Source organism: Phyllostomus hastatus, unplaced genomic scaffold, assembly GCF_019186645.2.
Source record: "Phyllostomus hastatus isolate PE091 unplaced genomic scaffold, TTU_PhHast_1.1 phas_scaffold_46, whole genome shotgun sequence".
In the NCBI taxonomy this organism is placed as follows: domain Eukaryota; kingdom Metazoa; phylum Chordata; class Mammalia; order Chiroptera; family Phyllostomidae; genus Phyllostomus; species Phyllostomus hastatus.
The window spans coordinates 44,996,579-45,022,027 of record NW_025334032.1 but is presented as its reverse complement, the minus strand read 5'-3'; the positions used below and the strand labels follow the sequence as shown (position 1 = coordinate 45,022,027).

The window sequence follows — 25,449 nt, the reverse complement described above, 5'->3', positions numbered from 1 at the left end:
CTGGGGCCGCCGAGGAGACGCTGGTGGGGATAGGGAAGGCAGGTGCACGCAGGACCTGCCCGTGGTGGTGACCGTAAATAGGATCGATTCGTTGAGGGAATCTACGGAAAGACATGGGAAATGGGACGGAAGTGTGGACTTTGGAACACTTTTCGCTACTAGGTATCTGGAAAACAATTCTGAAACTGTAAGATGAACTTTTCTTAATAAATCCAAAATCTAAGACCCAAAGCAAGCTCTTTCTTAGAGTTTTTTGATCAGTAAAATTAACATTATAGGAGAGGCTGAAACACACGGGGCGTTGGGAGCAGTCATTCTAACCGTATCCCAACTCAGACGCTGAGCGCTTCACGTAACAGCCCGTTCCCTCCCGACTGCTTTATTTCAGAAGGCTAAGAGGGTTGAAAGGGTCCTTAAAACGTGAATTTTAATTATCAGGGGTATTTGTCATTGCTAATGAGAAAAAGAAGAACAGCAACGATCAAATCAAGATGGACATAAAGGTGTATATTAAAACGTGGACGAGTTCGACGAGAGGTGCAGCGGTTCACGGCGTCTGAGGACTAGAACGGAGGCAGGTTTGGCTACTTAAGGACCACGTATCTACACTTGTTCCGCTGGAGGCACCGAGTGCGCCCTTTGGGAACAGGATGAGCTGGTCTGGGAAGACCCAGCAGGACGGCCCCTGTGTCACCACCGGGAAACGCGCGAGGTCAGCTCCCGAGCCAGGCACCTGGAGCAGGTGTGCGGTCCCGGGCACCCCCTGCGCAGCGCCTACCTCTGCAGAACGGGGCCGGGAAGTCCCAGGACGCGCCGTTCCCCGGGCTCACGATGCAGGTCAGGATCGCGTGGCCTTCCAAGACGTAGCCGGACAGACAGCTGTACCGGATTTTGTCTCCGATGTTGAACCTTGTTCCGTGGAGGACTCCCTTCAGTATTTCCCCAGGGTTCCCGCAGGTGTGGCTCGGCAGCACTGCGGGGACAAGAAAGGAAGGAGAAGATAAGGACGGTGTTCTGTCCACAGCACTCCACGGCACAACCCATGCCCCGCCTGTGAAGTAGTAAAGCTAGTGAGTGCAGCACCGAAGTCGTTTAATTTAGCCTGAAAATTGAACAGAGAAATGTATTCATGTTTTACATCAGCAGTTCAGCACTTTGGTAAAAACATTTTTAAAGTATACATGATGCATTTTGATGAGAGGGAAAGACACCGTTCTGCATAGATTCAGTGCCCCAGTCCAGGTTACTTTTCTGGTGGTGAGAGTCTGCGGCCCGAGCACCCCGCCCCCTGTAACGGAGCAGGGCGTAGGTGACCCGAACAGGCGAGAAGCATCGATGGGCGTCCACGCTGCATCGACTCCGGACCAGCACAGCCTGGTGCCCACCACCAACCAGTGCGTCGTCAAGGGTGTTTGATGGACAAACAGCAGGAAGAGTCGATGAAAGACCATTCACTCATCTATCAGCTTTTAATAAAAGTGCCCCCCTATTTTATCTGTAGGGTTCTGTGCGTGTCTAGTGTCCGATTCACAACTGAGTTTCAACCACCAGGTTTAACCACCAGACACTGCGTTCACCTGCATTCTGGGGAGACGGCCGTGAATCCGGCCCTTCCTCACTGCCTCGCCTTTCGTGCTGCTGTGATTCTCTGCCTACGTCAATGACCTTGAAACCTAATCGATACACCACCCCCACTCAGAAAACATAATTTTCAACCTAATGGATGCGCAGAGGTGATAAAGAGAGAGGTGATGATCGTGAGACATTGCCCCCACGTTCCTGGTTCAAATCCAGCCTGTCCCCAGTACATCGGCAGCTGTCACGTAGGATTCAAACAAACGAAGGATCCCACCATTTAAAAAAGAAGTGACTTCCAAGCACAGAAGTATTTCCAAGTGAATAACACTAAATTATGTTTTACCCAAACCCAATTGTTCACATGGGTACCGAGTGTAGCTGGATATATACGTGTAATATGGTGCAATTTGTTTTGTTTGTTTACAAACTGAGGAAGGGACAGACCTTTCCCAGTGGAACGAGAGGGAAGCTCAGCACTTCTAAGATTATTTTATTGTGCCATTAATTACGAACAAAGCCAGCTCTGTAGAAACGCAGAGAACAAAACTGTGCTACCGTTTAGACGCTGAGTATCATTGACACATCGACAAAACCACCATTTACGTAGCCAAAGGGTGTTCAGTTCTGTTTTTTAAAAAAATGATGTCTGAACACAGTCAGCAAAAACCTGTTTGAGACGCAGTAGAAAATAGTTGAGTTTGGTTTACAATCATCCTTTCTTCTTTGATAAAAGGAGTTCTTTGTTCAACCCCGTATTCATCATTTCTAAGTCAAGAAGTCTTTTAAAAATGCCATTCAGGAACATTTTAAGCGTTTTCACCTTTAACTGCCTATGATCTCCCCAGCAGAGAGAGTTCCAGCTCTGCCTGGGGATCAGTTGCTTTTCGGGCTCAGCCAGAGCTTCAGATCTCTGGTCCGAGACGCGCAGCTGCTGCCTTCCCATCGCGCGCCGGAGAGTGGAGAGAGGCCGGCGGGGCGGCGGGGCGGCTGGGGCGCGGGCAGACGCCCGGGGTTGGAGGCCTTTGGTGCTTTTCTCCCTTGTCTGGGAGCATGTGGAATGGAGAGCCCCTCCCCTTTTGTAAGGGCCTTTATTCCCTTTCATGAGCTATTCGTAATACTTCTTATCTGAAAGGACACCTCACTCTGCTCTGTGTCCAGGTAAGTTTCCCCACAGACGAGCGTTCTCAGTGCACGTCTGTGAAATATCTCACAACCTGCTCTTGATGATCACGGCAAGGACTTGCCCTCGTAACGGGATAAACAAAGGAGCGATCTGGAGACCGAGCGAAGCCTGCAGAGCTTTCCTATCCGCTTTCCTATTGAAAATGGAAAGAACTGGCTTTTAAAAAATTATCTGTCTTTAGCACAGGCTGGCCTGCAGAAAGCTCGTCACAGCAAAAACACGAGATACGAAACAGGTCACGAGTTACCGGCGGTACGTGGACCAACATCTCACTGTGTCATCTTCGGCCTGTTTAATACGCTTGAAAAAGAGCGAAGGATAGACAATTAGTAAAATCTAACTCTGCGGCGCTATTGCCAGGAAGCGGTAAACTGCACTGACTTCCAAACTTTTGAGAAGAAAATGTCATTTCTGAAAACAAGGGTCCCCCCGAGTAGGATAAGCCTTTTGGGGGGTGGGGGGGAATCCATGTCTTAAAACTCCGAGCAGAGTTGACTGCCATGTTTGGGAACGCAGACCACGGGGAATTCAGAAAGCAACAGGACCCTGCCGTCCTGCGCCATGAAGCCAGGAGAGCCGCCCTCAACGGGAAACGCGGCAGAGTTTAAAATCGACGGTGCCAACGAGCAACCAGCGAGGGCTGGGGAGTCCGCCTGCGCCTGCGGCTACCGTCGTACCTCAGACGGTCGTCGACGACACAGGAACCCTCCTCCAGGGGCAGCGGTGGGCTCCGCCCGGGACGGCGATCAGCAGCCCCGCGCCCCCTCCCCGCCCAGCAAGCCCCCGCGGCGGCGGTGGCGGCCATCTCTGTTTCCGGGGCCCCCTTCCTCCGCCCCCCCTTCCTCCGCACACCACCCCTGGCTTCTCGGCCCAGGGAAAGGCCCCCTGCTCCGCTCCTGTCCACAGGCTGGTCTTTACCTCGACATCCGGACAATTCCGTTACAATTTGAAGAACCCTGACCCCATACTTAGCGCCTTTAGGACGGCCTCACTGCCAGCGGCCAGCGGTATTGGACGGAAGGACCGGGATCCAAGACTCCTCTTTGACCGCCCCCCACCCGTGGCTCCGCTCACTTACTGAAAGCGGGTCCTCGTCGGTACTCACTCCCCACGGTGTGGTGGGCGCACGGGAGGGGAGGACACAGGTGTCCCGATATCCGCTCTGTGTCACCCTGTCCTCGGGGGGGCACTGCAGGCATGGCCTCTGGTCTACCCCTGAGCTGCTCACGGGGTCTGGTGGGGGGGGGTACATGTTCATTTCTGTCTCCACCACGTCCGGAACAGCGTCCAGCTCTGAGCAAGGCCTCGCTCAACACACATCAGCTGAATGACCACGACAGATATTCATGGAAAGGGTGATGTGTAGTCTAGAGAGAGTGTGTGTGTGATTAAGATTTACATGTTTAATAGCCGGGTGGGCACAGAGAAAATCAAAAAAGCTTTTCAAAAGACAGTGGGACAGAATCCACATTTTGGAAACAATGAATCAGTAACAAATTATAACTTTCAGTCGCGTTCCTCTCCCCCCCAACCCCCACATTTGGCTAAAACTGTAAACAGGCTTCTGAGGCTTAGAAAGAATTTAATAATTTTAAAAGTAAAATAATTTAACAAATGGGGAAGTGATTAAAAATTAATGTGTAAAGTTCGAAATCACTGGTTGTTAGCAGAAAGAGATATTTATGATTTAGGCAATGAAGATTTTTCTTTTCAACCAATTTTTTTAGGAAAAAATTAAACTTTTAATGGGATCGATGTCAACAAGCAAAAAGAAATAACAAGAATAAATGAAAATACTAATTTTCAGTAGCAAAAAGAAAATAGCAAATATGCCCACAATATTATGAAAGCAGCAGCAGATTTATTTTTAAAATGACCAGAACACCCTCCGTCGTGAAAAACATGAAAATGGGTGTAGGTCTATGTCCAGATGGACGTCCAGACGTGAGTGTTACCAAAGTGTGAGACTCAGTGGCTGGAAAAAGTCATTTAAAATGAATAAATTCCACCCAACTGTCATCTCTGCCGATCTCATCTCAAGTAGCACTTTTCTAACCCGTTCCCTGAGGTTGGGGGCTCTCCCTCTGTGTCCGCACGTTAAGTGTTTCGCAAACGCTCGCAGCACGGACTTGCACTGGACTGTTAGTGTCCCTCACCCTCCCCTGACGTCACACCCCCCCTCCCACCAACGCTCCGGGAAAGGGATTCTCTCTGGGCCGGGGCTGCCGCGCCCAGAGCTGGTGTGTGCTCGTGCGGAAGGGTTTCTGGAAGGGGACGCAGGGGGCGGGCAGGTTTCCAGCCGGCCTCAGGGGGCCGAGCCCGGGCACCAGGGCTCCCGCCGCGGCTGTCATTCCGATTACATGCTCATAGCTCCCGCCCCGCCGCCGCCCACCCCGACACTCACTGGGACGGGGCGAGTGCCAGGGTCACAGCTCCGGGGCGGAACCAGGCTGCGGCCTCACAAGCCCCCAGCCCGACTGCTGAAGTCGACTGAAAGGCTGTCATATGAAAAGATGACATATCTTTTCATGTGTCATCTGATGGCACATGAAAAGGCTGTCGTATCCACTCCTTTTCCGGGAGAAACGGAAAACACGAAACTGAAGTAAAATGCGGCGTTAATACGCATCACGAAACGGGACGAAAGGTGAGCGAACGGAAGCCCGGATTTCCCCGAAGAGGAAGGAGCACAGCATCTCCACGGCCGGTCGGGAATCCGGGTCCCCAGGGCGAGTGCCACACTCTCCGTGGGTCTCCCGGCAGCTCAAGGAAACAAGAGCTCGCAGGCCCGCGTGGCGCTGGGCGCTCGAGCCCTGCTCGCCCATGGGCGTCTGCCACAGCTGTGTTCCCCACCCCCCCCACCCCCCCCCCTTGGCGGGAACTAGAGAGATCCGACGGTGGGGCTTTGGGAACACGGTAGGAATCAGATTTTCACGTGCTGAAACCCGACAGCTGTTCTCCGACTGACGCAGAGAGTGCCGGTGGGTGCGGGAGAGGCCGAGACGGCAGGGGTCCGTGAGGAAGCAGCGAGGGTTTCCCAGTGGGCGCCAGGCCCCCGGCGCCACCCTCCTGAGTCTGTTCTCACCCGCCCCCAGCTGGAGGAACGGGGAGAGCACCGCTGTCTGGAGAGTCACGGGGCAGGGCCGCTGCAAGGGCAGGCGAGCCCCACGTGTGCTCAAACGGGAAAAGCCACAGCCCCGGCCAGCTGCAGAGGGACCGGCGGGTTTTGCAGGAGGGACAAAACGGTGGCCAGTGCCGACAGAAAGGCCCAGAGCAGCTCAGGCGGGGGTCACACAGGCGGGTCCCCGCGCCGGAGACGGCCTGAAAACTACCGGGCAGACTCCTTCAACCCGCGAGCCTGCGTCCCGCCACGGGGACGGGGACTCGAAGCCCCACACAGACCGTCCTGCTGTGGGGCACGAACGAGATGACGCAGACGGCGCCGCGAGCAGGGCTCTTGGAACGGAGTGCGGGCCGGTACGCACGAGCCGGCTTCAGATTCTTCCTCCCTCCGGTGCCTGAGCACCACGACAACCACCAGACAGTCATGCACGTGTGAAAAATATATATATAAAGGGATACTGTTCTAACATACGCCAGCTTCCGAAAACAATAAAACCGAAGCAAGCCCGTCAGCACCAATAGCATCACTCCCACTGGGACGGTTAGTAAGATGGGAGCAGGGGGGGGGGGAGCTGGGTTCTCTCTCCGGCCACCTTGTCCGTCCTGTTCTACGGTGGTGACAGCGAGGGACACGCACGCCGTGTTCTGGTCTCGACCTCGTTTTCCGTGGTGTCTGCCCATCAATGCAATGCAAGTAAGTAGGAATGCAACCCCCTTTCCAGAGAAGAAGTCACTGGTGCACAAAGAGGCTGGGCAGTGTCCCCACGACCGTGCAGCTGGTGGGCACTGCCGGCAGGACTGGGCAGGGCACACCCAGCGTGTCCGTCTTCACACCACAGTAAAAACGTTTATGAAAGGATTATCGGCATCAAAAGATATAATAATAAGATGCCATCAGATCTCCAGTGTTCTCACGAGAGCTCTGATCTAAGGCTTTGGGAGGACTGGGGTATTATCTCGTGTAAATCTGAGGGCAAAAGGGTCACCTGATTCCTAAAAAAATACGTTTCACGCCCTGCAGGTGATTTGCAGGTCGGGAGAGAGGCATCGGGAGAGACGGGGCAACGAAGTTAACATCAGCCAGAAGGCCAGCTGGCAGAAGGATTGGAAATCTGTAGACCAGATTTCCCAAAGATTCTGAGTGGCAGCCGCGGGCATGGCCAGCTCGGAGAAGCGGGGAGTCACACCTGCTGGGGGCAAAATGGTTTTGACGGTGGGGAGTGACCGGGGGCGGGGGGAGGGTAAGCAGCAGCGCAGTCGCGGCCGGCGGGGAGCCCCGCGGTCTTGCATGTCCCCTGCTCCAGCTGATCCTTCCGGGGACTTGGTTCTGCGTGTAGGCGGCAGACTTGGCCGTGACCGTGCGGAGCCGTGCGGGGCAGCTGGCCTCTGCCAGCTCAGACACCGCAGGCGTCAGTCCAGACGCGAGCTGATGGCCAAACCTCGACAGGAACAGGAGGTGAGGCACCGGGAGGCGGCCGAGGCATGGAAAGCGCAGCCTGGGGGGGAACCGAGAGACGGTGCCGGGGGGTGGGGGGGGGAGAGAGTGGGCCCACACCGCTGAGACGGACCCTGACACGCGGGGACACAGTTCGTTGGAAGCGTTCCTCTCCGTGGGCGCGTCCTGGAGCGAACGAGACGAGAGCCGAGGACCGGAAGGCCTGCCCAGACCCCGCCGGCTGGGAGTGTGTCCGTGGGGTCAACGTAAAACTTCATAAAAGAAACCGAGAGCCCAGATTTACATCTCCCGGTGCACGTGAATTTAATGGGGGAGGGGGATCAGTAAGTAAAACAGAAAAATGGCTGAACAGTGGAGGGCGAGGGCGAACGGGGAGCCGGGAGCTCACTGAGAGGACACGTGGAAGCGTGGGTGCAGCGACGTCACGGGCAGACGAACAACCCAACCCCCCCCCGTGTGAGGGGTGCCCCCCCCACCCCGGGACGGGCGCCGCAAGGGGGGACAGCGAGGCAAGCTGCCCGGGCAGCGAAGGTGCCCGCACCCGCGTGGCCCCAGGGACACCTGCTCGGCCGCACGGTGGGCTGCGGGCTGCGCCGGGAGCGGTGGGCGGGTCGGCCGTGAAGGTGTTTGTGTCCCCCCTTCCCCCTTCTCTTCAGACGTGACCTCCCTGCTCGACAAACCGGTGTCCAGGTGACTGCCTGGGTCTCGGTGTTTGTAAAGAGAGAAGGGGACACGTTTCTAAAATCTGAAGGGGAGGGTTAAACACCCCGAGGAGAGCCCCCTGGAGGGCAGCGCATGGACCAGAATGAGGGAGCCGGGACCACGCAGAAGGGCCCCAGCGTGCTGCAGGCCCTCCCCCCGAGGCCCGGGCGCCGGACTCCTGCTCCCCGGGGCCGCGTTGGCCTCGCGGCTGCCTGCAGAGGGCCGGATGGGACTTCAGGGCTGTGCACACAGAACCGCTCCTTAACCAGGGGCACGGAGCTGGGCGCCGCCGCCGCCGGGTGGAAACCAGGTGCCGGGCCAGATACAACCAGGGAGAGGCCGGGTTCGGCCCGCGGGCCTCGTGTGTGCCGCCTGTGCTCTGCAGCACGGCCTTCCGGCCCCGAGGCCGGCACCGTCCACTCCCGAAGTGGGACAGCACCTCGGCCCACCACCGCCGGGGGCCGGGCGCAAACCAAGTTCGATGGAATCCAGGAAACACTTCTGAACTCTTTCCTCATCAGGGCCGAGGTGGCAGATCGGGTTAAAAAATAAAATAAAAATCAAACAAACAAACAAACAAACAAACAAAAGGACCCACTCACTGTCACCCTGTTTCTCCCGGCCACGTTGCAGTATCAGGGAGTGGGTCTGCCCTCCCGCGTTAGAAAAGCTGAAACACGTCCGACTGAAGACAAGGAGGCCCTGGGAGCACTGGCCGCCAGGCGGTGTCGGGACGCGGCCCCTGAGAGCGGCTCACAGACGGGCTTCCCCGAGGTGCCCGGCACCTCCCCTGTCCCCACCCTCAGAGACTCTTGACTGCTGAGGGGTGCAGGTGACCGTCGAGGGGCGCAGCCCTCTGGGGGCAGGACAGGGGCTCTGGGCGGTCAGGCCACGCGCCCTGTGGCGGGACCACGGGTGGGCTGAGCCCTGGGAATGTCGCTCCGCTCAGGTGTCAGCTTCCTCTCCAGGGACGGCCCCTGGGGAGGGCCTCCTCACACGGAGATCTGGGTGCAGAGGTCCCCGGCCTCGGGACGGGCCGGGGACAGGGAGGGGGGAGGGAGGGGACAGAGGCCGTGGACCGCAGCCATGGCAGAAGCCCCAGCCTTCTGCAGGGCGCTGGGCTCAGGGTGGCCCCTGGGTTGCCCTGACCTAGAGAGGCTACAGCCTCCCCAGCAGCACGGCCCCCCCTTGTCAGATGCCTGCACCGATGCTGCCTTAGACACGGTCCCTCTCCCTGGCCACGGAGGTCCCCGCAGAAGGTGTCAGGTGAGCGGACCCTGTGTGAGCTGGACGCTGATCTCTTTTTCTCCTTCTCTCCATGGGATCTGAGATCACTCCCATTGACCATCGAGTTCACGCACTGTTCATTTTGATTTCCCGGGTAACGATTCCACCATTGTGCCTAAGCCTGCAGGCTTACAAGAAAAGCTGTCGTGAAAAATCTCTGCACTCCGCGTGCCGGGGAGGGGTGACAGAAAGGCGGTCGGCAGTGGGGGGAGTGGGGGCCTTTCTGTGTGACACCCGCCACTGTCCCTGTGGCCCGGCCGTGGCCACGCGGCGGGCTGGAGCGGGGTGCCCCCCTTGTCCCCTGGGGTTAGAAGCAGCAGGGGCGACGAGAAGCCTCACTTCTCCCAGCTGCGCCCGAGGGAGAAGGTCCTGGCTGGGCTGGGCTGGGCTGGCCGGGCACGAAGAGCGTCGGCCGTGAGTGACGGGATGTGTTCCCAGGACGCTGGCGTTGAATCTGCGCCCGCCCCTCCCAGCCGATCTCCGGGCGGCGGTGACAGCTGTGGCCCCGGGTGGAGCTGCAGAGGTGAGGGCCCCGCCGGCCCGCAGGCCCCGGGCCCCAGGCAGCAGTGTCGGGCACCCGGCACCCTCAGCGAGCAGGTCCTCAGAGGAACCAAACCCAAGAGCATCCGCGCTCTCAGTGGGCACCGGGTCAAGGGCAGACGGCCTCCAGGAAGCGCATGAGCGCAGCAGCAACCTTGAAGAGGGGACCCAGGACTCGAGCCGCCTCTGTGGGGTCAAAGACTGAACAAAACAGGACTCACGGGGGGCCCGATCCGCACGGAGACTCGGCCGCTCGCGGGAGGCGACTTCCAGACGCCCTGAGCGCCGGCTCGCCGGCGTCTGCACCCCACTTCCCTTCGCGGGGTGCGCTCTGCTCACTCCGCTGGGTTTCAAACGATTGGGATATTTGGCCTGTACTCAGGTACACACGCGTACAGTACTCACACGTGTGTGTATGTCTTAGCAATCGCATGGGAAAATGCACACGTGAGTAATTCAGACCTGGTGTGTTAGATTCCTGTACGGGAAAGTGCGTATCATCCGACAAAACGGTTCCATCACTTTATTTCGATGTATAACTGATGTTAACTTCAACACCGCTTCTGATTTTCAGGCATATTTGTACAGAAAATGATAAAAGGAGTTCAACAATTTATAAAAGTCATGCGGCGTTATCTTTTTTCTAATTAATAGGTTCTCGGCTGCCACTCAGCCTGTCCTGATGCCATTTTTCTTCTCGGGGCGGGCGGTTACCTTCCAAAAATAGTCTTGAATTAAAGTTATGGCCACAAGCAGTGTAAGTTTACCAGGCGTGGGCCTATCACTAATTTATGGTTTTTGTATTCATTGGAACCTAAACGCTTTTCCCGTGATTGAATGCACGCAAATGGCTCAAGCTTTAGTAAAAAGAGACAGTCCTTTGCGAAGGGTACAGCATGCTTCTCTGTCATGTACCAGCAAAGCTGACAGTTTGTAGACTCCGCTTGTTCTACTTCCCGAAGACCGACTGTTGGTGCTAAACAAATCTCTTGTAGCAAGGGACGCGGGTATGTAGAAAATTGACTTATAAGATGAAGGTTTGTTCTGTTTTGTTCAAAAATCTTCCTCTGTGTGTGTGTGTGTGTGTGTGTGTTCATCTATATATATTTAAACTTCTCAGCTCTCAGACCGGGGAGGAGGCGAGCAACTCTACCTGTAGTACATTTCCATGCTGCGTCACTGGATTCTGATTGGATCCTGCAGCTGCAGCGCTGGCGACGAGGCAGAGGGGAGGAGGGGAGGAGGGGTCGGCCCGAGACGGCGGCTGCTGGCCAGCCCTGCCTCGTCCCGCGAAGACCCTGAGCCGTACCCTCGTGCGGGAAAGTCCCCCCGATGGGTCTTGTTTGGCTCTAGAGCTGACAAACAGAGGAACACCTGGGGTCCACGGAAACAGAGTTAAATGTCCTTTAATCTAGAAGTCCCTACGCTTTGAGAACGGACTCTCAGACCCTGGCCGCAGCTGGAGCCCCCGCTCACGTGAGGGCAGCCTGTGTCTGTACTGTGACCTCCTGGTGGGACACAGGTGGCCTGCCCACTGCCCGCTGCCCGCTGCCCGCTGCCCACTGCCCGCTGCTTGGCAGCAATCGGGTCGAGGTTCACCCCGTCACGAATGTCCATCGGAAACAACCGGAACAGTGGTGCCGGGCGCCGGGCACCAGGCATGGAAGTGAGGAGGCCAGGGAGACCCAGGACGGCACGGTCTGCGCACAGTAGGGTCCTCGGTCCACAGCCCTTGGGAAGGGCCCTTCCCGTGCTCGCAGAACAATCTTGCACATGCGGGAAACATTCCGGGAAAAAATCCCCAGACGTCATCATTAGCTCAAGTCCAGTTGCGTTTTCCCAGTGTTCACCTGACGCCTCTTTCTGCGTCGTGACCCCCCCAGGACACCCCGGTGCGTTGTCGGTCCCCTCTCTGCTGGCGTCTCCTGGCCGTGAGTGTTTCCTGGACGCCCTGGTGTTTGAAGGCCTTGATGGCCTGAGTGGGACTGTCGGGTGTTTCGCAGACGTGCCAGTGACTGGACGTTGTGTGGTGTTTTCCTGTTGGTGGAGCGAGGCCACGGGGGGGGGGCGGGGGGCTGGGAGGCAGACTGCAGACACAGAGGGCCGTGCTCAGCACAGCACAGTCAGGGGACAGGTCACCAGTGGGAAAGGGCTCCGGTGGTGACGACTTGGGGAGTGCTTGTCAGGCGTCCCCACCGTGCGGTGACCCTTCCTCCTTCTTTCTGTCCTGTCCCCTTCGGGCAGAAGCAACTGCAGGCAGCCGCACGTAAGGAGTGTGAGGACGTGTCTCCATTCAGTCGTCTTCTGTGTCCCTTTGACGTGCCTTCATCACTGTGGTCATCTCCCTTTCTTTCCTTTCCTCTTTCCTCCCTCCCTCCCTTCCTTCCTTCCTTCCTTCCTTCCTTCCCTCCTCCCTCCCTCCCTCCCTTCCTTCCTTGGGCACTTGCCAACTTTCTGTACAACAAGGTGAGCCCGGCTCATGTTGTAGGTATTTCTTGCGCCATCCCGGAACCAGCCACATCTCCGAGGACCCCTGGTTCCTCTTGTGACAGCATTAGCAACCGAGGCCTGGAAGCTGGGCGTGCCCATGGCTCCCGGGAGCCGTGGCTTCTCAGGAGTCGCAGATAACAGAGCAGGGAGGACATCCGTGCATTCGCCACCTTCAGCGAGCAGGTGTATCTCTAGGTGTTTCTATAGGTGGGCGTCAGCACCGTAACCCGAACGGGAGTTCAGGACGTCTCCAACTCCAGCCCGTAACCACTCACTCGGTCACGGCAGGCTCCTCTCCCTGCTCACCTGTCACCTCCTGCTTGTCCAGGGACAGACCTGGCTCCCAGCACCGCCGTGGTCAACCCCAGTGTTTTCTCCCCGCACAGGCGCAGCGGGGTCTCCGCACAGCTGACGGGACCCCCGTGGGGGGAACACAAACGGCTCGTCAGCCGGAGCTCATGGCCTTTGTAGGATTCCGCGCCCCGAGAGCCTCACAGACGCTGCTCCTTTCTGAAATCAGGCAGAACCGTGCCTTCTGCCCAGCCCCTTCTCGGCACGTCTTTGGCTGTGACCTTGAATTCATGCCACCCCATCTTCCCTAATCCGTGGTGACAGCCCCTTCGGCGCTCCTCTCCTGATCCCTCTTCCTGTGCACTTGACCATGCGCTTCCTGCACAGCCTGGGGGGTGGGGGTGCGTTGCACAGCTCAGGTCCGGGCGGGTGGGCGCTTCCCCGGTGAGAATGCCGCGGCCCCCTGTTGCATCTGGGATGCACACCACGCAACCCACACGCCTTACAGGGGGTGCAGTGCCCGCGGGGCTTTTACCCCCGGCCCCTCCCCGAACGCCGGCCCTGGGAGGTGCCGGGGCCTCAGCTGCGCGGGCTGCCTCCAGCGCCCTTGCAGAGGACACGGAGCCGCCCACCCCACCCACCACCACCTGGCCCCCTCAGCTTGGATGACGCCCGTCTGCAGGCCCCCTAGACCGCAGCACGACTACCTATGGCTCCCGTCTCAGGCCCATTGTCTCACCTCTTAGATGCCTCTGCTGCTCAGCTGACCTGAAATAACCCCCTTCCTGCCTTCTGGCACTTTCTGCCCCGTCACGGCACGGTTTCTCTCTGGGGCTGCTCCTATTTTGAGACCTTCTGTGGGCCGGCTAATGGCTGCCCCTCCCCCTGGGACGCAGCTGGCAAGGAGCAGAAGGTGCGGCTCTGACTCACCCCCCCCGCCCCCGGGCAGCTGCCGCGGAGCTCCGTGTGGGGCGCAGGCCCCGGAACCTGCGCAGCAGGGAAAGGGCCCACGGAAGAACACGTGGATGGACGCACACAGGGGCCTTGGGTCGGGAAGCCTGAGTCCCCCAGACGTGGAGTTCGGAGACTTTACCTGAAACGCCCAATCGTAACACGTCTTTCGGGAAAGGCCCCGCCTCCCGCAGAGAGTCGCCCACAGCCCAGGACTGGACCGCAGCCCGCCTTTCCGGGAGGGAGTGCTCAGCCGATCCGCACCGTGTCAGCAGGCAGCTCTCATGAGCTCGGGGGGCCGGGGGGGCGGAGACGGACGTGGAGGGAAGGACGTGAGCCACCCTGGAGTCGGGGGCCTGCAGAACACCCCCCCGCCCCCCAGCAGGAGTCGGAGCACGAGGGCCTGAGTCCTGGCGTCTTACCGAGAGGGAGGGAGAGCGAGGGGACAGACAAGGGGAGAAGGAGCCTCGGGCGGGGGTCCTGCGGAGAGGCCGCGCGGAGAGCTGCGGGCCCCCCGAGGGGAGAGCCTCGTGGGACCGCAGCGCCTCCAGAGACGGCCGCGCGGCTTCAAAGGTCCACACCGAGACTCGTCCGCCTCCGAGCGTCAGACAGGACAGGGCACGGTCAGACCGTGGATGCCATTTCTTGAAACAGCCGGAGGGCTGACCACATCCCGTGGCCTCATCTAGTGGAGGGGGGCGGCCGGGCTGGACGGCTGGGGCGGTTAAAAGCCTCGTGCAAACACAGAGTGCCCCACGCGTGTCACTCTGCACCTCCGTGACGTTGCATCAGACGCAGCATTGAACGGGCAGAGGGGAGTTGTTCAGACAACAGCCTGGCGCCGCGCTCCGTGGTTTCAGACGCGACGAGTGCAAAGTGACGCGTGTGGGTGCGTGTGCAGCCAGGGAGGTGGCCAGCAGGGTTAGCAACGCGTCAGCCTTTCCATAAGAACCTGCAGAGGTGCGGCCCCTTTGGGCCTGGAGCCCCTCCTCCCGCCAGCCTCCCGTCCCGGCTGCCCTGGTTTTGGGGAGGAGAATGTCCTCAACCGAGAGGTCTCCATTCCGGAACGGGAGAACTGCTGACACTTCTGCCGTTGGCCGGAGAGGAAGAAGCTGGGTCTCGGGGAGAGAAGGACCCAGGGGGAGGGCGTCTGGGAAGGGGCGAGGGCGGCCGTGGTGACGAAGGAAAGGAAACTCGAGGACGTCACCCAGGCATCTGGACCGGGCCTCTCGCCGGGCAGGTGTGGGGGGGTGGCGTCCCCAAGGCGAGAGCTGGCACCGTGCCTGCGGCCACGTGGTCGGGCGCCGTGAGTGAGGACACAGGGAAGCACTCACCCCTCCGAAGAGAAACGCAAGCGAAACTCGCAGCATCACGGCCGCCCGCATTACTCTGTCTCCCCGGGACCACGCTGGGCTCCGAGACCGAGAGGGTGGGCAGGGGACGGTGACAGACCACAGACAGTCGCCGATCACCCATCCTTCAGTGAGGGCACCAGACGGGAAGACATGCCAACCCCCCCCCGCTCCCTCTCGGAGTGTCTAACACTCGCGATAACGAGACAAAACATAAGCTTCTCCCCGCAGTGTGGAGGGGAGAGATAAGACAGGTGTCTGTGGAAAAGCAAAGCGAAAGTGGAAATTAATTCCGCAACGCCCGTTGTGATTAACTAGCGCGGAGCAAATGCCATCTCTGTGTGGCTCGTGTGCTGAGTTACCTGCGTCACTTTGTCCTATGAGGGGGTGTCCTCTCCTCCACCTCAAGGAGGCAGAAAATGTGTGTGGTCAGCTGACCCAGCACCTGGCAGAACAGCACACAACTCAGGGGCGGGGCAGAGGAGGGCGGCGCTTCCTGACCTCGGCGTGGGAGGACACGGAGGTGCCCCGTGGGCGGGCCTTGGGGTTTACCCTCGTTTGAGAGCGTGGTGGACTGAAATGGCCGTTGGCTGGAGGTTGCCGCATGGCTCACATCAAAGGGACGCTGGTCGGGGGTGGCCACAGCCAGCGGCTCTCCTGTGGGCACCTGGGCCTGCTGCAGGGGACCCACCTGGGCAAGGGCACCAGGCGGCCAAAGGAAATGCCAGCTTTCAAAGACTGAAATCCTTCAGACCGGAGGGATTGCTGGTTTACACTGCGTCCCCCGGAGAATGTTCAGGGTATTTAGGAAAGGGGGCACAGCTCTAAAACACTGAAAGGCAGTGGAGGATGGCAGGGGCTGGTCCTCACACGGCGGGGTTTTAATTTATCTCCTGCATTTACATGACTAAGACAAACAGTGAGTGAAGTTCTCTAAAACAACTGCATTTTGTCATGGGAGGTCTAATTTCAGAGGCCTTTTCTGAGAAAAAATACAAGGTATATTACACAAAATGTAGTGTATGTAATAAGCAAATGCATCTTAAAAGTTGCTGTGTCTTCTATCAAGTTACACACCCTGTCACTGGATGCGTGAGCCCGGAGTCAGTTCTGGGTGATGCTGAGTGGTTACAACGTGGAAAGCTACAGTAAATCTCTCTGCTTTTATAACCTCTCTCTACAGCCAGACGTACCTTTTAATATAAATTGTTTTTGTCCAGAACTGTTTAATTTCTGCTGCAGCGGGTATAAGCTGCAGGCATGCAGAACGAAACACGGACTTGCTTCTCCAGCCGACAAGAATCCTGCTGCCTGGGCCCTGGTCTCCCCGAGCAGACCCCCCCAGACCCGCCTCCCTTTCGTGTGCTCCTTCTCTCTTTCTCTCCCCCAACTCGGTCTTTCTCTCCCTGCCCCCCTCCGCCATTTCCTCTAGTTTTGGGTCGGACTCACAGTAAGTTTTCTTGCGCCCATGGACCAGGCGACCCAGGACGGTCTGGAAGGCAGAGGAGCCCTCACACCCCGGGCCCCTCTGTCCCGAGGGATGTCCCCTGTGCAGGCGCCAGCCTCCAACCCCGAGCCGCGTGGCAAGGCCACCCTCACGGGGTCCCGTGGCGACAACGGAATGCCACTTATCGAGAGTCCCGGGGCCGGCTGGGCACAACCATGCACGCGGAGGCCACCGCACGCAGAGCAGGGAGAAGGGCGGGAAGGTCGGGGTGACGTCAGTGAACTAGACGAGAGGGCGCTGAGAGCCGGTTCTCCCAGGAGGCCAGGGGAGTGAGTGAGCAGGGACTCTGGTATCACGGGGAAGGACAGCGGGAGGACCCACCCTGCCCTCCTGGGCCCGCAGGCAGGGACCCCCGGACGGTGCAGGCCAGACGGGCCAGAGCCCATCCAGATCCAAGTGTGGGAAGATGTGTTTTCCCCGGGTGCGCCACCCCGGGCCGCACTGAGCCCAGGGACAGCCCTGGGTTGAAGAGCTCAGAGTGACGGTCGTGAGGAAGGAGGTGCCCAGGGACAGGCCTCTTCTCCCCCACGTGCACTCGCCTTCGCGGCCGCGGCTGCAGAGGGGGAGTCCCCAGCCCAGCCCCTGCAGCCTCCTGCACCGTGTTTCTCCACGCTCCACGGCCACGGCCACGGCCACGGCCTGTTCAGCCCGCCTGTCACCCACAAAGTTCTGACCCCGCTTTACACTCAGAGCGGTGAGTGCCTCCGCTAGGAGGATGCCGGGCCTGCGTGGGACCCAGCTTCCTCACTCCCAGCCACGGCCACGGCCACGGCCACCTGCAGGCCGTGCGCGGTGGCCGAGCCCCCAGCCCCTCCCAGGGGCCTCTGTCCGCCGAGAGCCGGGCCGACCGGGAATCTTCCCTCCTGTCCCGGCTCCCAGGCCACAGAGCCACACACTTCCGCTCAGTTTGCCTCAAATCCACGTGGTGACTCGGTAGACACGAACGCCAGCCACCAAAAACCCAAAAACAGACAAAGAAACGACCCTCTGGAATGACGATCAAAACACACCAGAAAAACAGTGACGGTCATAGTCCAAAACCTGAACGCAATGACGGTTTTTAAATGCTGCTCCCTGGTTTAAGCAGTTTAAAGTTCCAGATTTTCTTTTCTTTTAAAATTCCACTCTGCTGACACTATTTATTTACAAAAAACACCCCAGTGACAGAAATCACTGGAAGCATGTCATGAAAAGCAACAGCCCGAAACACATAGATGAGGCGAGGGCGGTCGACTCTTCTTGGGAACAATTCTCCGTGGCTGATGGGACTTTGACCCTCAACCAGAACACGGCTAGTGCTCGCCCACGCCACGCACAGTTGGGAAGGGTTTATGGCCCTCAGCCACTAACCACCTTTTGTTTGGCAAAACTGCGAGAGACTAATTGGATGGATGCAAGAGAGAAGCTTGCTTTTGTTTCGCTGAGTGAGCCTTATCCGTGCAAAGGTCGCACCGTCGCTTCAGGCTGCGCTCACGCGCGCTGTGGGTCGCTGGACGGCAGCTCGGTTTCGCCGCCGCCAGCTGTGCGCCGGCTTCCGTGCCGCGGGCGGCGGGGCGCACGCGTCACACAGCGCCGTGTCCCGGCTCCGGCGCTACAGAGGACAGCGGTCCCCGAGGACGGGGTTTTGGGGGCGCCCGCCCGCCCGCCCCCCCGCAGTAGGAAGTGCCCGGGACACCCAGGGGAGGCTGGTTAAGCAGCACTTTTCTCCCTGTGGTTCCGGAAGAAGCCGAACTCGAGCTCCCGGGCTTTGTGCTCCGAGGGTCGGGACAGTCCCCGCCCACGGTCCTGCGTGTGGCCAGAGAAACGACCGCGCACCCCTGGGAGGGTCCGATGAGCTGCAGCGGGAAGGGAGCCCCCGGGAACGAAGCCGGTCGTCCCGTTCGGAGGCGCAGTGAGCGGACCTGCACTCGGGGCTCTGAAGCCGCAGCGCCCAGCGGAGGGGAGGCCAGCCCGGGCCTGACCGCACGGACCACACGGACCGCACGGACCGCACGGACAGGAAAGACCGGGGGAGTAAAGCAAGTAGGGACCCCCGAAACTACAGGGCCGCTTCAGGGTGTATCTGCCCAGCAAACTGTGTTCAAGTATTACTATGGAAACTCCCTTCCTTCACTGTCGGCCCCTGGTACACGGAGGGCAGTGAGGGTGCCCGCCGATGACCCGGAGCCAGGAAGAGCTGGAGGTGCCTCTCTGTCCCCCGGCGCCGGTGACGCACGAAGGGGCCGGGGACTCCGCCCTCCATCAGGCTGGTGGCTCCCGTGGGGGCCCGTCTTCCTCCGCGTGGGGGTTCCTCCCTGTCTACCCTCGGGTCGAGTCAGAGTGAGACCCCGCAGGGCAACGGAAACCTCCGGTCCGCTTGCCGGAGGGTCCGCTCGCCAGCACACGGCTGGGACGGTTCTGGGCTCTGCGGCCTCCACAACCGGCATGGCGTTGGCCTTTCCCCACGGGCACGTGACCTCTCTTTAGCAGCTGGGCTCCAACGTGGAGCCCGCCCCTGCCTCCTTCATCGCCAGCTCCCTCCACCCCTGAGCCTCACCCCTCTCTCTCCCGTGTCCTAGTTCACCGGAGACCCGGACGGTTTTGTTTTCCACCTCGTATGTCCAGGCATGTGCATATTTCTAAATGTACCGTGGGCAGGAGGAGCCTCCGCGCCCCTGTGACTTCACAGGGCCGGGCAGAGCGCCTGGTCCAGTGAATGATTCGATCGTTAATGGACCCACTGGCCACACGGCCAGCGTCCTGTGTGCACCCCTCCAGCCGTCTACCTGAATTTGTACCATTACACATTCATCACAGGAGGTGGCGATCGTCTTTTCTAATGTAAGTACGCCCAGAAGGGAAATTTACTGCATTAGTGACCACGAACAACTCTTTGTGAATGAGCTCACCGTTCGTCAAACCAAGGACGTTCGTTTCTGTTCTTTCTAACCTGAAAATACGTGGCAGCGTCTTTCGATCGGAGGAAAGGAGAAGGTGGCGGCGTGGGCTGAAATTCAAGCAAACGGGGAAAGGGGCCACGAGGAAAATTAACGTCCCGTCTGCTCACCAAGAGACAGGACGCGCCAGAAACCGCCCTCCGCCGCAGTCGGTTCAACACAGGGCCTCACGGGGTGTGTGGGGCTGTGACCGCATCGTATTTTAAAACCCTTGATAAGTGCTGTTTACATGTTATAAACTCCCTGAGGCAGGAAATAGAGTTCAGCGAATCCTGAAGTTCCTCCACGTTGGAGAAAGGAGGCAACTCGGGCTGTGAAGTTTGCTTTACTCTCGTGAAATCCAACTGTCATGGGCTCAGGTATCTTAAAGGCAGATATACAATTTTAGGTGAAGATGACAAAGGCCCCTTCCCGGCCCGTGTCTCCGTGGATTCGCTTCACGTGCCACTGAAGAGAACGCCAGAACGCTGTCCTTCCACCTGGCACCACCGTGTTCCCGCGGGAAGGATGACGTGCAAGACCGGGAATCACGACAAGTAGGATCCCGGCCAGAAAGACCCGTTTCAACTCCCTGCACACGGCGTTGTACTCAATGAGGGTTTCAAGCTAGGGTTACTGCAGGGGATTGGAAAGTGATTATTGAATTAAAGTAGATTTTGATAGAAAGGTAGTGTTTTTGAAACTAACGAATATTTCCCGAGGTTAATATTGTTATAAAATTTTACTCTCGTCTTTCTTTATATATAAAAAAAGGTTTTTTCTATTTCAAATGGTTACAGTTATTGAATGCATTTTAAGCTATTTTATTGGAGAACTTTACATGTGAATAAATCATGAATAATTTTCAACTGTAGCATTACCATTTATTAATTAATGTATTCATTCACTTGTCCATGCAAAATGGACCGACTGCATGAGAAGAACCAGGCTCACCCATCTCCTCACAGGGGACCTTCACCCTTCAGACGCGGCCTGGACTTCGAGCAAGCAAGGAAAGGAGCAGAGAGGCTGAGCGACAGAAAGGCGGCCGCACACAAGGCTGCCCTCGGAGGCAATGACTTTGACCCCGGGCCTCACAGGTCAAAAATGACTGCAACAGCATTGTATTTTAAAACAAGTGACAAGGGCCACTTATATTTCATAAATACCTCGAGCTATGGCACATGATTATGTGGATCCTAAAGTTCCTCCACATTTGAGAAACTAGATAATGTCTAATTATTTTTAATCTTCACCCGAGGATATGTTTATTGATCTGAGAGAAAGTGGAGCGGGGAGAGAGCAAGCCGAACACTGACCAGTTGTCTCCCGTAGGTGTCCCGACCGGGGACTGAACGTGTAACCCAGGTGTGAGCCCTGACCCGGAATCGAACCCACAACCCTTTGGTGCACAGGACAGCACTCCAACCAACTGAGCCAGCCGTCCAGGGCTAGGCAACATCTAATTTAGGTGAAGCTACACGCAGTTGTTCGGGTCATTGATTACATGCGCATTTTCCTATGAATAGAATCGTTACAGATGGATATAGGAGTGACCCTTTACTCTTGGAGAGGCAGAGGGGGTTCCCAGAAAGGCGTAGAGGATTTCCTTCCGAAAGGGGTAGCAGGGGGCAGGAAAGCTCTTCCGAGCAGGGCGACGGGCAGGAGGAAGTGGAGGGACAACTCCGAGAGGCTCCCGCATTCTGTGTGGGGAGGGGCTTGCTGTGTCATGAGGGACACAAGTAGGAAGAGCTGAGAGGCCACGGTGAGGCCTGGGTTCAAGTCCCGAAGATGCCGTTTGTCCGGCCAGGGTGGGGAGCACTGGGGATCCGAGGCAGAGAAGCACTGAAGAGCAGTGGGCACACAAGATCAGATGTGTGTTTCAGAGAGAAGGCTATGGTGACGGCGAATCCGGATACAAAGCACCATCCCAGAAACAGCACAGGTTTTGTTTTTTAAAAGACCAAAATACAGAACCTAAAACGTCCCCTCCAGGAGTCATGAGAGTTCTTAGATTAGGTGCTTGCAATGGTGCTAGCAAACATCCAGCTCACATAAGCGTACACGAGCAGAGTAATTACGAGTTTGTAAAGATAAAAAAAAGACAGAAAAGATAAGAACCAGCCCATTTCGAAAGGCTGTCTAAATTACCCAGTGTGGGAAGAAGCGCGTCTCTCCCCGTAGTGTGTAGTTACTCACGAGGCAGGGCTGGCCGCCTGCCCGGGTGAGACCGCACCGCGCAGTGAAGGCGGCAGGTGAGTTACTGCGGCAGAGACGGGCGTCACCGCACGGAGATGCACATGCAATAACACGCGCACAACGAACCAGCAAACGGTTATTGCGTTGCTGAGAGCCGGTTCTGCAAGATTGACGACGACAGTCCTCCCTCCTTCCAGCACGAACCGTTTCGGAAAGATAACTGTGGATCTCCCCGTCTCCCACCCGCCACGCCTGTCCTGTGGACGGTTTCCTTCTCCCTAAAACGGTCCCAGGAGGAGCTGCCACGGACCCCGTGTGGACTTGCTTCAGGAGAAGGGGGCACCGCTGCCGAGGTCGCCGTGTGTGCATGTTCACGGTGCCCGGGTCCTCCTCGGGCCGAGACAGCCTGTGAAATCCTCGCACAGGAGGGCAGTGACTTTGGTAAAGTCACATGGGTTCTTGGAAGAAACACACACGGAAGCAGACCCCCAAGTCCAGCACAAGGCCGCGATCTGCTGATCACTGGTGCGTCCTGGCGGAAGTGAAGGCAGTTTTAATGCTCATCTCTGGGTGGTGAGGCCACGGAGGGTGTTCACGTTACACTTTGATCTGTCTTCTGCGTTTTCTCTAGTGAGCATGCGTGTTTTAAACATGGAGTACAGTTTTGTTTTCCACAGGTTATTTCTAAGTCAGTTCATAGAGAGACATCCCTGACACTCAGGACGATTTCCGAGTATTTGCACAGACAGCGTGGCACTTGCTAGTATCGACCGCCTGTTCTTACGGCCTGTCCCTCCCCAGCGCCGACCGGGGCCGCAGCCTGGGAGCCGCGGGCCCAGGAGAGCAGGTCCGGTTCGCGCTCCCTGGCCGCCGGCCCCGCGCCCGCCCCTGCGGCACCTCCTCTGCGGGACAGCTGGACTCACTCCATGACGTTGTCGCCTTTTGCTTATGTTCGTCCTCTGCACTAAACTCTGCTCTCCTGGAGGACGGGGACACCGTCCACTCCCTTCTTATGTTCCCGGTCCCTACGACAGAGCCGGCGCGAGAGCAAACACTCGGGAAAGTCTTCTCGGATGAGCGCAGAGGCAGGGCATCCGCGAAAACCCGCTCCAGTCGGTGGTGATGTTTCGCTACCACCTTACACAGACACGTGTCTTTTATTTTCTTTTCTTTTTGTACCCAGTTTCTGTTCCTCGGTTCTTCGTTTCCTGCCTCCTTTTGGGGTGTTTGAATGGATTTGCTACGGCTCCACATCGATTCATTTATTGCTCTTTTAACGGCATTCGCTTGCTTTATGACCTTAGTTTTGCTCTAGGGATTGCGACGCACACCCCGGTTGTCCCTCGTGGTGGAGGTGACGCCGTGCCACTGTGTCCCGGCCGTAGAAAGAACGCAGGTGTGCAGGCCGTGACCCCGCCCCTCTCCTCTGCTGCGGGGTCACAGACGTTACAGCTGAACGTGTGACCAACCCTGGACGACGAACGTAGTCCTCGTTGCTTTAAAAATCTCTTGTCCTTCAAAGAAATTAAGAGAAAATGCTTTTGTCTTACCTAAAGGGTTTACCAATCACATGACTTTTCAGTCTTCATTGAGGGTTCCAGTGTCGCCCATGTTGCTTCCCCTAAGCCAGGCGTTCCCTTTGAGCATGTCGTGTGCCGCGGCTCTGCGGGGGACAAGTCCCCTAAGACTTTCTGGGTTTCTCTTTCTGCCGTCCCATCCCACGGGGTTCTTGTCACATGGCGTGGGAGTCTGGGGTGACAGTTATCCCGTCCTTGGCTGCGCCCCCCGCCCTGGGGGACGCTGCTGCCCAGGGACCCCCCCTGCACCCGCCCCCCCCCCCCCCGGCCTGGGACGTGTCGTTTCCCGCCGGCCGCCCGCCGGCCACTTCCTCGCGCTCTCATTTTGAGCAGTTTGACCTCGGCGTGCCTGCGGTGGTTCTTTTCCTTTACCCTTCCTCGGTTCACTGAGCGTGATGAGTTTCCAATTTTTGTCCAAGTTTAGACAATTCCAGGCGTGATCACTGCAAAGGGACTTTCTGCTTCAGTCCCCCCCCCACCCCCCGCCACTTCCGGCGCTCCGATTAAAACCGAGTCAGACAGCCCCTTGTGGTCCCCAGGGCCCCGGGGCCGTGTGCAGGGAGTCTGGGCTTTTGTTTGGTTGCGTCCGTCTTCTTTGCTCAGGTTCGTCATCTCTACTGTCCGACTTGAACTTGCCGGGCTGTCCTGTCACTTCCATCCTGGGAAGCCCTCCAGTGAACTGTACATTTTTTATTTCAGATATTGCACTCTTCAAAGCTCGAATTTTCATTCGGTTCTTATTTTATTTTAAATCTGCTGAGATTTCAAAGATTTTCCCCCCATAAATAGCTTTGTTCCCTTCACTTCCTTCAGCCCGGTCTTAGCAGCTGCTTCAGATCCTCGTCCGCTAGCCCCTCCCATGTCCTGGCTTCCAGTGAGCTTCACCTAAGTAGTCTCTCTCTCTCTCTCTCTCTCTCTCTCTCTCTCTCTCAGTAGTTCTCTTTCTAAAATTGGCTAAAACCACCCCTCTTTTCTTAAAACTTAATATTTTTGGTAACTTTTTATTATTTTTGGATTGTGAAAAAGATTTGGAAACCCTGGATTCCATTATATATTCTTCCAGAAATCACTGATACATTTTATTGGTTTTCTTTTGTTTGTTTGTTTGATTTTTTTTTCTTTACAGGAGGCAATTAACCTGGCGGGACTCAGACTGAACCACCTGCCTCTCGGGCGGCGGGCCAGTCTCAGCTCGGTTCTTGTGTCCTCAGTTGTCCCGTGGGGAGTCTGCGGCCTGTGCGTCTTGGGGAGAACCGGAACCGCAGCTTGGGGTCTCTGTCCTGGGTCTCTCATCTCTGGGACCCCTCCCTTTCTCTCCAAGGACTGTGGGGGCTCCACGGCCCGTCCGCCGGGTCTGCAGTTCGGAAGGAGCATGGAGTTTCCCCCGGAGTTTCCCGTCTCGCCCAGCACTGACCCCGAGAGGCAGGAGACAGAAGTGCAGCGGGAGGTCGCCTCACCACAGGCTGTCGTCTCCATCAGCGGTTCTGACCCAGGGCCTCCACCACCTGCCTGCTTTTTCTAATCTCCAGGATACCAGGGATTTTTTTCCCTTTAGTTTATTTATTTTGACATTTCATCCATAGCTGCAATGACAGAAGGGTCGGTTCAAGGTTGGAGTTTATCTGCAATATCCCGAACTGCATTTTTAGGACAAACAGTTTTGCTTTGCCTCAGGTATTTGCTTACACCTGACACAAATGTTAGTTTTTAAGAATAGTCACTTTATTTTTATGTTTGTATTCTAGGAGGCAATTGTGTTCGGTAATTATACCATTTTAATTCTTAATTACTTTGGGAAACACCGTAGGCTTTATACATTCAAATTTGTAGAGAAGAAAATTAAACCACAGTCCGCACGGTTCCTGAAAGCTGCAGGGAGGACGGGCGTCGTCAGACGTGAAGCCCCGTGTGCGTCGTCCTGCGTGTGCACACGTGCGCGTGTGCGGGTCTGGGTGTGCCCTGGTGGGCGCCCGCCCCAGCGACGGGCAGGGGCGCTCCTTCTGGGCCCTCCGGGAGCCGGTGCCTGGCGGGGAACAGGGCCCAGAGGTGGCTGGGGCGTGTGTACCGGGCCCCCTGCGGGCAGGTCCTCGCGAGCTTGCTGTGACGCAGAGGTCTGCAGTGACGTGCAGTCGCATGGGGTGACCCGCATGGGGGGCGGGGGCCACCTGAGAGCCCTGTTTTCCACCACCGTAATTCACACGCTTCCGCACGACCCCGGACGCTTCTGCAGGGGACAGAGTCGCATCAACGGGGTCTTGGTGAACGTCTCGCTCAGCAAACTCTTTGAGGACCCTGTCA

General features: G+C 57.5%; 1 protein-coding gene across 1 annotated transcript in view; it reads right to left on the bottom strand.

The window, feature by feature from the left end:
• Positions 1 to 25,449, bottom strand: part of CSMD1 (CUB and Sushi multiple domains 1) — a 687,628-nt gene that overhangs the window by 394,295 nt on the left and 267,884 nt on the right. The window contains exon 6 of the mRNA XM_045821269.1: positions 779 to 973. Coding sequence (XP_045677225.1) covers positions 779 to 973 — 195 coding nt within the window. The remainder of the gene's footprint in view (positions 1 to 778; positions 974 to 25,449) is intronic.